The sequence below is a fragment of the Trachurus japonicus genome, chromosome 19 (genome assembly GCF_045865225.1).
Source record: "Trachurus japonicus isolate A0001 chromosome 19, Traja_1.0".
Classification (NCBI taxonomy): domain Eukaryota; kingdom Metazoa; phylum Chordata; class Actinopteri; order Carangiformes; family Carangidae; genus Trachurus; species Trachurus japonicus.
Window position 1 is genome coordinate 25,772,075 of NC_140925.1, and position 13,837 is coordinate 25,785,911.

The following is a 13,837-nucleotide window of genomic DNA, read 5'->3' on the forward strand; positions in this document are numbered from 1 at the left end:
GCACATTGGTTGTGTCACCTGTAGATCTGGACCCTTCAGACCTGATCTAAGACAGTGGTGTCGCTAATCAATGGAAGTTAAAGCCAGAAGAGCAGCAGGTGTTGTGCGCGTGCCATGTGGCATATCCAGGAGGTGTTTAACACCTGTAACACACACGCACACACACAGCTGTAAGAGTTCCCAGAAAAGTTGTGTAGCCTATTGTTGTTGTTTTCCTTTCCGTCTGTAAGATCAGTTTGTCTTGTGACATTCCTTCCAGTCTTGCTGCTTTGATCCCTGCTTCCTCGCGCAGCCTCAATGCCTCCGAGCGGGACTAGCAACAGTAGGAACAGTAGGGCGAAAGACCAGTGACTGTGTGTGTGTGTGTGTGTGAGCGAGCGAGAGAGAGAGAGAGAGAGCGAGAGGAGGAGAGAGAGGGCTGGTGCTGGGTGACACACCTTGCAGCTGGAGCCGAGCGGAGCGGAGCTACTGGCCAGAGGCGGAGGGAGATAGGTGAGGGGAGAGATGCGGTCGCCCCGCTGCTGTGTTTGTCCTCACCGTCGTCAACAACAACAACAACAGTCGCGCTGCTGCAGCTCCTCTCACGGCTCCTGTCGGCTCATTTAACGGCGCCGCACCGGAGGAGGCATCACTGGGACTATGTGAGCATCATGCTCTCTGTGAGATGCCTGCTGTTCGCTGCAGTGTGTGCACGGTGCGCCGTGACAGGTAAGAAGACGCTCCGCTGGTTTTGTTTTTGCTTTTATCTCCATATGGACTTGGTGATATATTATCAGTCACAACATGAGCAAATAGCACGTTTTCTGTCAGATGCTGCGTCCACTCAGTCTGCGCTCCATGATCAACAAGGAGGACCGTGTAATTGTTGCATCGGTGTCAACAAGCAGCTCACGATCAGCTGCAGAATCCTACAAGAGAGGGCAAAAACAGGAATAAAACATGTAACACCACATTCACATCCACAGCTTCCCCTCTGCCCTCCTCTCTGCAGGTCTGGGGGAATGGCTCAGCCTTCAGGGGGGGCTGCTGCCTGCGGAACAGGTCGTTCAACCTAAGCGGCTCCTGCATCAGATCCACTCCCAGGAGGAGCTGGTCCACAGCCGCCTGGACACCCGGGTCAGGAACCGCACAGCCGGAGCACATGTGAGTGTGTTACCTGCACCTGCACCTGCTCTAACTCACTTAATGATGATGATGCATCCTCCAAACCACTCAAAACGCATGTCTGGCATTCATTTCCCCTAAATTGATCTCATTTACTACACTATCCCATTCAGTGATCAATGACATCACATTGTGGCCAAGGTCTGCGCAGTAAATTGGCTTCATTCATGCTCCCTGACAGTGAAGGACATTGACCATAAAAGTGTTTTTTGATTTATCATCTCATGGAATAGATTCACTCACCCTGTGAAAAATGGCTTGGTTCCTCCAAAGAAAAATAAAATGAGATAATGACAAAGGCTATCTAACCTAACCTCTGTAAACTAACACCCACTCCACAAATCCTCCCATCAGGGAAACTTAGAAATCTTTTAAACAAGAAAAGAGTTGAAGTGGATTGATCACAAAAATGGGTTTATTTACACATTTCACCAATGACTTATTTGTACCATTCTGCTGCAACATGGTTATTTATTTCTACTTTAAATGTTTATCACTTGAACTGCATCATTCACATGCACTAGCTGCGTAGGCGCACCTATGTGTGTAGTCACAAATCAAAATATACTGTATATACTGTGTGTCCTGCAGTGAACAGCATGCTCCTATTTTTGCAACATGCGCTCCGTAACCTTAAAAGAAAACAAGGAATATCTACAGTGGAAGACAGAAGTTATGTAATAAGTACAAAGACATCAACAGTTGTGGTTTCTAAAACTATTTTCTACCCTCACCTGCCCTCTGGCCCCCTGCCACACTTTGTTCACCTTCGTTTGTCATTTCTTTGGAGCTCATGTGTCAGTGACTCCTATCCAACCCCTTCACAGGTTTTCACTTGCCCAGTTTACAGGGGGAAAAAAACTCATCCCACCCCTGCTCCTCTCCGTTCCAGGTTATATTTCACACCTCTACCGGTCCTCTCTCGTTACCGTAGCTATAAACGCTGCCGGCCTGTCAGTCAGGTGGATATGACACGGCTCTGACCTTGGGCTGCCCTCTGTGGTCAGCACCTTGTCTCATGACCTCTCTTTCCTGAGAGTGGACGTGTTGCTCTGCAGATGCCGCTTAAGTGCTGTCACTTTCAACCCATTAAAAAGACAGTAAATTTTTCCAGGCTGAAAGCTGCTATAGTCAATACTTTTATATTAACAATGGATCAAATGGCTCATGTGAAAGGTGCTGCTTGTGGTGACAAGCCCAAAGTGATTTTTTTTTTTTTTACTTGATCATCTTGACAGTGTTTTAGTGTCTTTCAGCTCATTGGTTTGGCTTTTATATTCTGCAGATGTTTCCTCGGGAGTCTGTGGAGACCAAGCAAATGATTATCTAGTTTCTGATCATTCTCTTCTAAATCAGAAGAAACATAAAGAGTATCTGGCAATACTTTATCATTTCCACTGAACCTCTTTCTCAAAACAAGTGGGGATTCAACTTGTTTTTGCTATTCCATCAATGGGTCAGAAAGTTTTAATGTTCAAAAATATCAAGAATATTGATATGACAATGGTCAGCACATACTTGAGAGGTTGTATACATGGAAAAAGAGGACCGTATGGTGCAGTGTCTTCAGTTAAACCAACACTAAGGAACTTTTCAACCTTCATAAAATATTTTCATAACTTTTGTGATGATACATCGACTTACAACAAGTTGAATGACACCTCTGTCATGGCCTGAGGGGGTCTGTATCTCTTTCTCTGGCACTAAGCAGCTTTGAGGAGCATGGTAGGAACCCTGCTCTCACTTAAGTTTCACTTTCACTTTTGCGAGTCACAACAAGGAGGGAACAGGCAAAACGGTACTTTAGCAATGGATTATGTTTGTGTTTTCACTTTGAAATGATCCACTGGAAACAGAAACTTAGTTTTGATGTCTTCTGTTAAAGACCCACTCCCGTGAAAATCGTGTTTTTTGAGCTTTTCACATGTTCCTGTGGCATTTTTCTTGTGTTAGAGCACATATCAGCAGAAAAGGAAGTGCAAAATTGCATTTCTGAGTTTTTCTGCCTTCAAACTGCTGTGAACCAATGGCAGACTCAAACTGGCAGTTTCAGGGAGACTGGAGCTGACGTGTCACAGCTCCAGGGGAGGGCACTAGTGCTACAAGCTGCCGCCCCGTTCTTCATCTGGCTCAGAGGTGAAAGGCTTGGGAGCTCGGTGTAGCTGTCAAGGTATAATAGGTATAGCTCACCTGGTAGAGCAGCTTGCACTGTGAGCAAGGACTATGCTCCAGTCTGGGATCGAATCCCAGTGTGGAGTTTTACACTAAATGCGCTGAATCTGTAATTGTACAATGTCCAGCTGTCAGCAACCGGGGGGGTGGGGTGCGAGGAGGTGGCTGGGCGGGTGCAAAACAGCGCAGTCTCCGCCCACCCCCCAGAGGTGAATTGCTAATGTTCATGGCTAATGAGCTGGTTTTAAAATGGCCGAAAAGGGTCGCGGGAGTGGGACTTTAATTTTAATGCAGGATATTTACAGGGCTTCACGCTAGTGTTCATGGGAAATGGAGTCTTTCTTCAGGCAAAACACTACCGCTTTGGTCCACAGGCACCGCCAAACTCAACCAAAACTGAAAGTTCTTTAGTACTGCTTTAAGCTATTTATTGCCAGAATTTAAATGTCTGATTTGTTGTTTAGAGGAAAACCCAGTACAATTTGAAAAATACACAAAATAGAGGTTGAGGTTGAAGTTGATAATTCATGATTTGTAGAGATGATAGTAATCAGACCTGCCTTTGCAGCCTGACTCCCACCACATATACCACAATAAATAGTACACACAATACCATACAATACAATATACAAGGACAGTACAGGACCCAGCAGCGTCACATACAGCATAAGTGTCAGTGTGAGGAAAAGTGCGAAGTGCTTAGTGCAGATTCAAGTGTATAATGGCTTGGAGGTAGCTACTGTCTCTAAAGCGAGATGTTGTACATTTAATACTTGTGTATCTCCTGCCTGATGGGAGGAGATTAAAGAGGTAGTGTGCTGGGTGAGAGTGATCTGCTATAATTGTATTGGCCTTCCTGATGAATCTTGTTGAGTAAAGTGATGTAAGTGAGGGGAGTCTACTGCAACCCATGATCTTGGAAGCTCGGCACACTACTCTCTCCAGCTGGGTTTTATCTTGTGCAGTTGTGTGACCGTACCAGACCAGCATGGAGAAGGTGAGTATGCTTTCTATGGTGGACCTATAGAAGTGGGTCATAGCTGGTCGACTGACCCTGAGTAGAGTCGCTGGTGGCACTTGCTGATTATGAGACCGGTGTTGAGCTCCCATGAAAGGGATTGATGGATGGTGGTCCCGAGGTGACCCTCTCCACCTCTTCTCCATTGATGGACAGAGGGAGGAGGGGGGAGGCATTCTTTCTGAAATCAACAACCAGCGCCTTAGTTTGAGATGTTAAGTATGAGGTGGTTGTTCTCACACCACCTGACTAGCTCCTCTACTTCACTGCGGTAAACAGTTTCGATGTTATTGGAGGCTTACCACAAATGTGTCATCTGCAAACTTAAATAACAGGACAGAGTTAGAATGAGAACAGCAAAAATGTATATGTACAGAGTACAGAAGAGGTGATAGAACGCAGTGCTGGGGGGCGCCGGTGTTCAGAAACCTAGCCAGTGAGACATGGTTACCAAATTTTACCACCTGTTTTCTGTCACGTAGAAAGCTGTAGATCCACTGAAGTAAGCCGAAGCTGCTCTGCGGACAAACATAGCAACAGTAGACAAACAAATAGGGAGAGCAGAACCGAGTCGCCATAGAGTGCCGCCATCTTTCAGGTGGGATTTGGGAAGGATTTGTACAAATGATCCACAAAACACCCACAACATGTGGTCATCATCAGGAATAAAAATCTTTTTTTTTTTCAACCTTAAAGCTACTAAAAGAAGGAAACAAATCAAATTGTAATTGGTCCTGGCAGTTTGATTGACATCCAAGGGCACAAGTAGTGTGTCATTTATGATTAGTATAAAACACTCAAATAAGATGAGTTCACTATTAAGATTAGCATATATTGCACATATACTGTGTAGAGTAAGTGTGTCATATGTAATTAGGTCACAGCACAACAAAACATGCAAAGGAGAAAGTAAGGTCATTGATTTCTAAAGAGTATATTGATTTGTGAGCAGTTGAGTCCCAGCTCAGTGTCCACTTTTAATGTGATCCTCCATGAATGGACACCTGCTGACAGACCTGATTTATGGGAATTAATTCATAGTTTAATTACAAGTGTAATCAGTTTCTTCCTCTCTATCTCTCACGCCTCCTCTTGCCAACCATTGCTTCCTCCACCTCTCCCCTCAGCCGCTCCATCTGGCCCAGAGCAGCTTCCTGGTGGAGGCGTTCGGCACATCCTTCATCCTGGACCTGGAGCTCAACCAGTAAGTCCACAGACAGACACGTCCACACAGGGCCGGCCCTAGGATTTTGGTGGCCCTAAACAAGATTTTTGTTTGTGGCCCACTCTAAGCGCAAACACCAAATCACTGCTTAAAACTGAATACAGACATGTTTATGCCCTCTGAGGTTTGAGGCCATTTTCTCGACTTTTACATATTTTCTTAAATTGATCTTTTTAAGATACTTGCAGATGTAACAATACTCTAGTGTTTTATGTCTAAATATTAGAACTCTCCGCTGTATGCACACTGTGGCCAATTTGCCCTAGAATACTAAAGAAATAATTTAGGCCAAATGCTGGAAATTTGTAGCCTGACTCTCGCCAGACCCTTGTAGTTCCGCAAAGCTACGCTGAGCTCCGCACAAGGGTCTGGGACTGCTCCATAGGCGATTCATTTCAGAAGGCGGGGCCTTGTAAAAAAATCTTGTATGTGATTGGATAAACCACTTGTCCGTTATCTTGAATGACGTGCTACTTAAGCCACTCACTGCGAGCCGCCATTGTTGTTTGACTCAAACAGTTGCTTCAGCGCTACGTCACACCTCAGAAAGTCCCGCCCGGCGATCCTGATTGGTTCATTATTTTTTGCTCCGGGGAAGAAGTTTGCATTGGCCTCGAGTCCAGACCCTTGTGCGAAGCTGAGCGTAGCGCCTCTGGCGTAGCTTTGCGGAACTACAAGGGTCTGGCGAGAGCCAGGCTAGGAAATTTGAGGTCTGCTTTTTGAAAAATGTCATATCCCTTGTAAAAACACACATTCAGTCATGAAAATGAACTGTTTTGGTGCTTGAAATAGGATATGAATACAGTAATAGATAAATGTAGAAAACAAGTCTAAAATGAAATTTTGTAAGATTGCTTTTTGAGCACAAATGTTGTCATTCTGCCATTCTATTTTCACCAAATGTCTCAAATGTGAGATAAAAGAAGCTGAATATTGACTTCAAATTACATATAAAGCTCATAGCGTGCACGTGCAGACCTCAGGATGTTTAAATGACTTGAATGAACCCCAGTACCTTTCTGATCATGTGGCCCCCCACCTAACGGCTGTGGCCCTAAACAACCGCATAGAGTGTTTATGCCAGTGGCCGGCCCTGCGTCAACAGCTCGGACCCAGATGTCATTTCAGCTCCAGCGGTCACTGACACGACTGTACTTCGTTCTTCGTCCGTCTCTGCCGCCCACCTACTGTAATGTCCTGTGTGTTCGTACTGCCTGCAGCTTAAACCCCCCCCTTCTCCCTCAACACATATTTTCCTCTAATGGACTGCATTTATGTAATACCTTCCACTGGCTGTAACTTAGCACTTAGAATAAATGAATCTTCACACGTTTCAGTTTTATTTATGCATCAGCCTTTTGTTGATCTGGGTTGGTGAGAGTCGTAGCCTAAATGTTTGATGCTGATTGATATTACTCTGTGAAATAGCACTCCACGATAATTACCTTATGGCCTTTAATATCACTGTGGCCTTGTTTTTTCAAACTGTTATTGGAGAACAGAGGTATTGTCACTATTCTCACTTTCTTCTTCTTCTTCTCTCCAGCAACCTCCTGTCTACAGACTATGTGGAGCGACACTTTGAAGAGGGTGGGCAGCAATCACAGAGTATGGTAGGACTGGCTCTTTAAAACCGTTTATGCCCTTTTGGTCTCCTGACTCCTGCCATGAATTTATTGAGGATATTGACACCATAATATGACAGTACACTGTTTAGCAGCTTAGCATAAAGACTCAAAACATGCCAGCAACCACCATAACTCTATCCAATATGAACACATCCAGGCCACTTATTAGATTTCAGTTGTTAATTAGCTAGGCTCACTGTTTATTTCCATTTCCAGCCTTTATGCAAAGCTAGGCTTAACTAAGGTAAACTAATCTAACCAAATGCATTTACATAGCCTACAGATTTAACAGTGGTATTAATTTTCTCATCTCACTCTTGACCACAAAAGAGCGTATTTCCCATAATAGTCTGCCATCCTTACTATTATCCTAACTAACCTTTAATAAACTCCTACGATTGACTGTTGGCATCCTCATTTCTGTCGCAATGGAAGTGAAGCTGATTTTCAGTCCTATTCAGTTGAACAGAAATGGATTTTGTGCCAATGCCAATAGCTCTTTCTCAGTGAATGATATTGAAAAGAATCAATAACCAATAGCAGCTCCACAATCCTCAGTCAGAAATGTGTAAAAAGGTTGGAAAATGGAATTATTAGAGGCTAATGTGAATGGCTATCAAGATACTTTCTGACTGTGAGCTTGTGTGTTTGGCTGCATAGTGCAGACTCTCATTTAATCCACACTTCATCCTGATTCTTTAGAAAATGACGTTCCCAGCTGCAGACGCATGAGGACTAATGACTGAGTTTCCGACAGTGTCCTCTCTGTCATGCACTGTAATTCTGTACAAACCGCCCTGTAATATATGGAAAGCCGTTTTAGTCATAATGAAATAAATTAATAAATGCATAAATAAATAAATATAGCCATGAAATGAGTCCCGAATTAAATAAATAGGATGATAAATAGATATAAATGAAATATAAATACATTTATTGTTATTTTAAAAACAACATTTTTATTTTTCCAGGAGACTTTTATTTTCTAACGCCTCATTTCTTTATTTCCAGATACTTTTATTTCCTAATGTCACATTTATTTATTTCCGGTTACTTTTATTTCATAACGTCACATTTATTTATTTCTGGGGACTTTTATTTCATAGCATCACATTTATTTATTTCCGGCGACTTTTATTTCATAACGTCACATTTATTTCTCTCCTCTTTTATTTCATGCTGCAATATTCAAATGAGGGGGCGGGGTTATCTGGACCCTTTCAGAGTAAAACATCACACGACGGCCTATTCACCTTATTTTGCGCTGGATCTAGTGTGTGGAAGTGCTGTTGTTGTGAATTGTTGAACAATCCACTTCCCTATCCACTGAGCTATGTGTTAGTAGCCTACTGGCACTCTGGTTGAGAAGAACAAGTAGTATAGTACGTTTACGTGTCTGCTCTGCTCTTTCCCAGAGAAGCAGTAGCTTACGTGAATTTGCCGTCGGACCGCAGTACCCGTCATCGTTGCCGCCGATAGCGGTGCGTATCCAAACGACGGCTGTTTTAAGTTTGCCCCGATGTTTTTCGGAGAAGTGAAGCTCCAGGTCCGAGCAGCGACCGCGACATCATAGAGGCAGCAGCCCGGCTCCTGACGTGCTCCGCCGGGGCTATACGGTCCTCGCCCAGGTGGAGAAAACGACCGCTAATTAACTTACCCGATGGCTTAGAGGTTTACCACCGGCTGATTAACCCTTTACCGGGCAAGTGACTGTTTTTGGACACTTCCGCACATGTTATATTTCCGCCCCGTGCTCCCCGTCAGTAAGAGCAAGAAACATGTGGTCTTCACCAAGCCAATCAGCAAAGACCAGGCTACATTACGGTATACGTCATCATAGCCTTTGACCAATCAGCAGAGACCAGGAATGCCGCTAACTTTCTCTTTTTTTCGACCGCGGAAAAAGACGCTCAGTCGGCTCGGCTCGCGGTAGTAATTAGATCGATACATCACAACTAATCAAGCTAAGTTGATGACACTCACACATTTTACAGTTGATTAGTTGTGCTAAGTCATGACATAAGTATTGTTTGTGGAGATCTTAGTGAAATGAGTGAAAATACACCATGAAAACTGCAGTGACCATATTTGATCATACGCCCGTTTATGGTAAACACTGAAGTGTCCGTTTTTGGACATTATGCCCTATTCAGGTAACAAACCATATAAGTGCATTTCCCTCACAAATAAGGCAATAAAACTTAGGAAATTGTTTTTTTGTTGCTTGTTGTTTTTATATAACTTAACAGTGATTTAGAGAGAATTTTAGACATTTGAAGCTATAAATAGTGAATATGAGTGATTTTTCTCAGTTTATGACTTATATACAGTTGTCTAAAATTCTTTAGATTAATTAATGTTGTCTAAGGTTTTTATATAACCATTCAGTAATTCAGAGAGAATTTTAATTAATTTCAAGACATTTTGAAGCTATAAATAGTGAATATGAGTGACTTTATAATCGTATAAAATACGATATACATATTATTTATACAAATGCTTATATACATATATATTATTATTATTACAATAATATTATAATAATTCCAATTTAAAAGCCATACATGTTCTAAAACTTAATAATTTTTGCACTTTATGTGTTTTTCTTATATTTTCTATACATACACTTCTTGGAATTTTTCTTTACCACAAACGGGCAAGGAACCAAAAATGGTCACTTCGTTGACCTTCAATTTCTACATGAAAATGAAAAATTTTGAAAAATGTCAAAATTGTAATTAAGTCTTGTTATATCCTAGAATATAATCTAAGGTTGGAATTTTGAATTTCAAAGTATTTCAATGAGTGCCCTATAAAGGGTTAAACTCTTTTTAGGGGATAAAACATCGGGGCAAACTTAAAACAGCCGTCGTTTGGATAAACTAACCGCACATTGGGGTTCTAAATGTTGGTCTCATTGATGAAATCTAGCAGAAGTTTATTTGTGGTTAGACACAAGAGCAGCACTGCCTTGGGGTCTGTACGCACAGAAAACACCACATTTACATCAATAAATAAATGTTTTACAATGAACCAGGCCGATCTCAGAGCTGGCAAGACTCTCCGGTAAGGCATATTGAACGGTTAAATGCCGTTAACGGGACGAGATCGGTCAAAACTGCGGTTCCAAGCCAGCTACATCGAGGGTAGGTTCGCTTCCTGTTTTCAAAATAAAAGCACAAATTCTATCGTTGGGGTTTTCTATTCATTAGATTCACATGACGTCACTGTGTTTCTGCGCCGCCATATTTGTGTCCGAATCAGGGCAATCTGGGCAGTGTTGCCAACTCCTCAGTAAGCAAAGTCGCTATTGGCTGTCGTAAAAGTCGCTAAAAGTCGCTAAATGACGTCGTTATCTCAGCGCGGGGGGGGGGGGGGGGCGGCGGCCAGCGGCGCTCTTTATGTCTGTGGCGTGGAGCAGTGCGTCTCTGAATGCAGCGGAGGCAGCTCCGTGACACTACTGTGTGTAGGCTGAATACCTGTGAGTGCCCGCGGCAGCGCCGCTGCTCGTTGAAAACAGCTGTGATAACGTGATTTCAGGTCCAGAAACGTTTGTAATATTACGGGAAAAAGTCGCTAGATTTGTCGCTAGTCGCTTTTGACAAAAAAAGTCACCAAGAGGGGTTGGAAAGTCGCCAGATTTAGCGACAAAGTCGCCAAGTTGGCAACACTGAATCTGGGCACAGATCACAGCATGTCACGTTACCAGAACAAGTGGAGTAGTAGGAGGAAATCAGCAAGAGACCGAAAATTGACATTATTTGAAAGATGCCAGGATTATATTGTGCTGTTGACTGTGATAGCAGTCGCCAAAAAAAACCCGAACTGCAGTTTTATTCCATCCCAAAAGACGTAAAGTTATAGGCGGAATAAATGTTGACTGCAGGCAGTCTATCAGTCGCAGCATGGGCTGTGACAGGTCTCACAAAAAGAGGGGATTCACTTTTTTTTATATAACATGGATATATTGAATTCTGCATTTTGATTAATTACTCACTGATTCTGCATTTAGGGTATTTTATTTCTGTATAACAGACCGTTGCTAAGTAAAACGGGCCGTTGCTAGGGACGCCGCTCTGATCAGCGGAGCAGGGCAGAAGAACTATCAAGGGTTTTTACCTTGTGTTTCATTTTTACCAGCTTCAGACTAATTGTGATGTTAGATAAATGACTTGTAGCTTGTTAGCGGGAGAGTGGCGGCTCTCTGCCTCCCTCACCGCTGCTGGAACCAAACCTGCGATCAGAGCGGACAGAGCGGACGGGTCAGCGCAGTGTCACAGCTGTGACCAGCTGTGTCTGTGCCGCCGCGAGTCCGTGACACAAACGTGTCCCGTATCGTATAGTCTCTTATGACAGACAGGTCTACATAAATGCGCACATCGTAACATTTACATGATAATTCATCAATCTACTGATTGATTATCAAAAGCTCGTTGAAAACAACTACACACGAGTCGACCGAGAGGAGGGTGAGGAGCAAACAGCGGAGAAGTGACCGGACTTTGATCAACATTACGTCTCAAATTAATTAATTAATTAATTAATTAATTAATAAACAGTGTAATAAGTGGGATAATATAGAGTTAGTCTGTTGTTATAGAGATATAAACCCAGACAGGATGTATGAAACCCTGTCATTTTGTCAAGAAACTGTCATTTCCATCCTGCGGTTTGCATGCTGTCATATGAGGAGACCTGTCAAATTGGACACAAATATGGTGGCGGTCCCTTCGACGTGACGTCACTGCAACCCATGAATATAGTAAAGGGCAACGGGTGTTTTATTTTGTGAAAGTAACCGGAAGTGCGTTGCTCACGACGGCTAGCTTTAGTAGCGCCGAAATCGTCCGAACAAAATTGTAAACAGCTGGTATTTAGACAAATTAACGACACACTGCTGATCTAAACGGCTACTTTCTCACCTAAACATGTTTGAAATGTTAATAGTGATATATTTAAAGAATTTAGAGCTAAAATGAAATCAGCTTTAGCCTGTTGATTTTGGCTCGGGTAGGAGCGCAATGCATTATGGGTTATCACGTAGTATGCTGCAGTGTAAACGCTCTGCATACTGTCTGATCGATGAGTATGTAGTATGGAGTATGGACAGTATGCAGTATGGAAGTATATAGTAGTATGCGGTTTCGAACACACCCAAAGAGACTGTTTCTGTTTACGTAGCTACACCCGGTAACGACTTAAATATTTTCATTGCAGTTCATTATATGTTTTCTTTGGGAGGTGGGTAGCCTGCTCCACAATATCCCTGCCTCTCCACTTTGTGTTCGAGACACACTGCCGTCTGCTCTTTACCCAGTTGCTGTGGCAGGGACATAATGCTAGACATAGCTAGCTGGTTAGCTACGCAGCACATAAGCATGGATGTATTATATTAACACATAAGGCAGAGAGATGTGTAACAACAACAGAAACTAGAAAAAACGAAATATGTTTAAAACACTATTCTCCTCCCCAAGTTATTGATCAAGTTGCTGAGTAGCCGTCAACAATTAACAACAACAGCACTTCCACATGTGATGTTTTACTCTGAAAGGGTCCAGATAACCCCGCCCCCTCATTTGAATATTGCAGCATGAAATAAAAGAGGAGAGAAATAAATGTGACGTTATGAAATAAAAGTCGCCGGAAATAAATAAATGTGATGCTATGAAATAAAAGTCCCCAGAAATAAATAAATGTGACGTTATGAAATAAAAGTTACCGGAAATAAATAAATGTGACATTAGGAAATAAAAGTATCTGGAAATAAATAAATGAGGCGTTAGAAAATAAAAGTCTCCTGGAAAAATAAAAATGTTGTTTTTAAAATAAAAATATATGTATTTATATTTCATTTATATCTATTTATCATCCTATTTATTTAATTCGGGACTCATTTCATGGCTATATTATGCATTTATTAATTTATTTCATTATGACTAAAACGGCTTTCCATAGTAATAACGTCTAGAGTCTGGCCTGTTAATGCAGACAGCTCGACTCTCAACACCATCTGGGAGACTGTCCCTCTGTCTGCATCCTCTGCTTTATATTAGTCTCCGTCCCTCCCTCCCTCTCTCTGTCTCTGTCTCTGTCTCCGTCTTGCTCTCCATCTCCCTCTCTCTCTCCATCTCCCTCTCTGTCTCCCTTTCACTCCCTTTTTTCCTTCTGCCAAAGACCACCTGACCAATCAGTAGATGGTTGCCATGGTAACCAGCAGTCAGCAGCAGCAGCAGTAACAGTGTGGGTCTATTTTGTCGGGTCGTGAGGGGAATTGAAATCAGGTCCGTTTCCAGAAACCGATCTTGAAGCTGCCCTCTGACCTGACCTCTGGAAACAGATGTGCCATATTGGCGCCATCATTGTTCCATACACACAGAATATGTATTGTGTATTGTGCACAGGGAAAGAAAAGAGGTCCTTGATGGATTTATTTATTTATCATGTCTATACAAAAAACAATTCAAAACTAGAAAATGCATTTCCTGAAGAAAATGCATGTGAATGCCGAAGCAAGGCTGAAAAGGCTGAAGCTATTGAGAAGTAGATTTGCCTAATAGGAGCAAACATTTTGTATGATCAGAACTGCAAGACTTTCCTCGAGATGTTCATGTCATTTTGGTGCTTCTA

General features: G+C 42.6%; 1 protein-coding gene across 3 annotated transcripts in view; it reads left to right on the plus strand.

The window, feature by feature from the left end:
- Nucleotides 1-286: 286 nt before the first annotated feature.
- The window catches only part of adam11 (ADAM metallopeptidase domain 11), a 35,955-nt gene continuing 22,404 nt past the window's right edge, over nt 287-13,837 (plus strand). Inside the window, exons 1-4 of one of the 3 annotated variants that reach the window (XM_085762149.1) lie at nt 287-708; nt 992-1,143; nt 5,482-5,558; nt 7,126-7,192. In XM_085762149.1, coding sequence (XP_085618275.1) covers nt 651-708; nt 992-1,143; nt 5,482-5,558; nt 7,126-7,192 — 354 coding nt within the window. In that variant the 5' untranslated portion in view covers nt 287-650. The remainder of the gene's footprint in view (nt 709-991; nt 1,144-5,481; nt 5,559-7,125; nt 7,193-13,837) is intronic. The other 2 variants (XM_085762150.1, XM_085762151.1) reach the window with 2 other exon arrangements.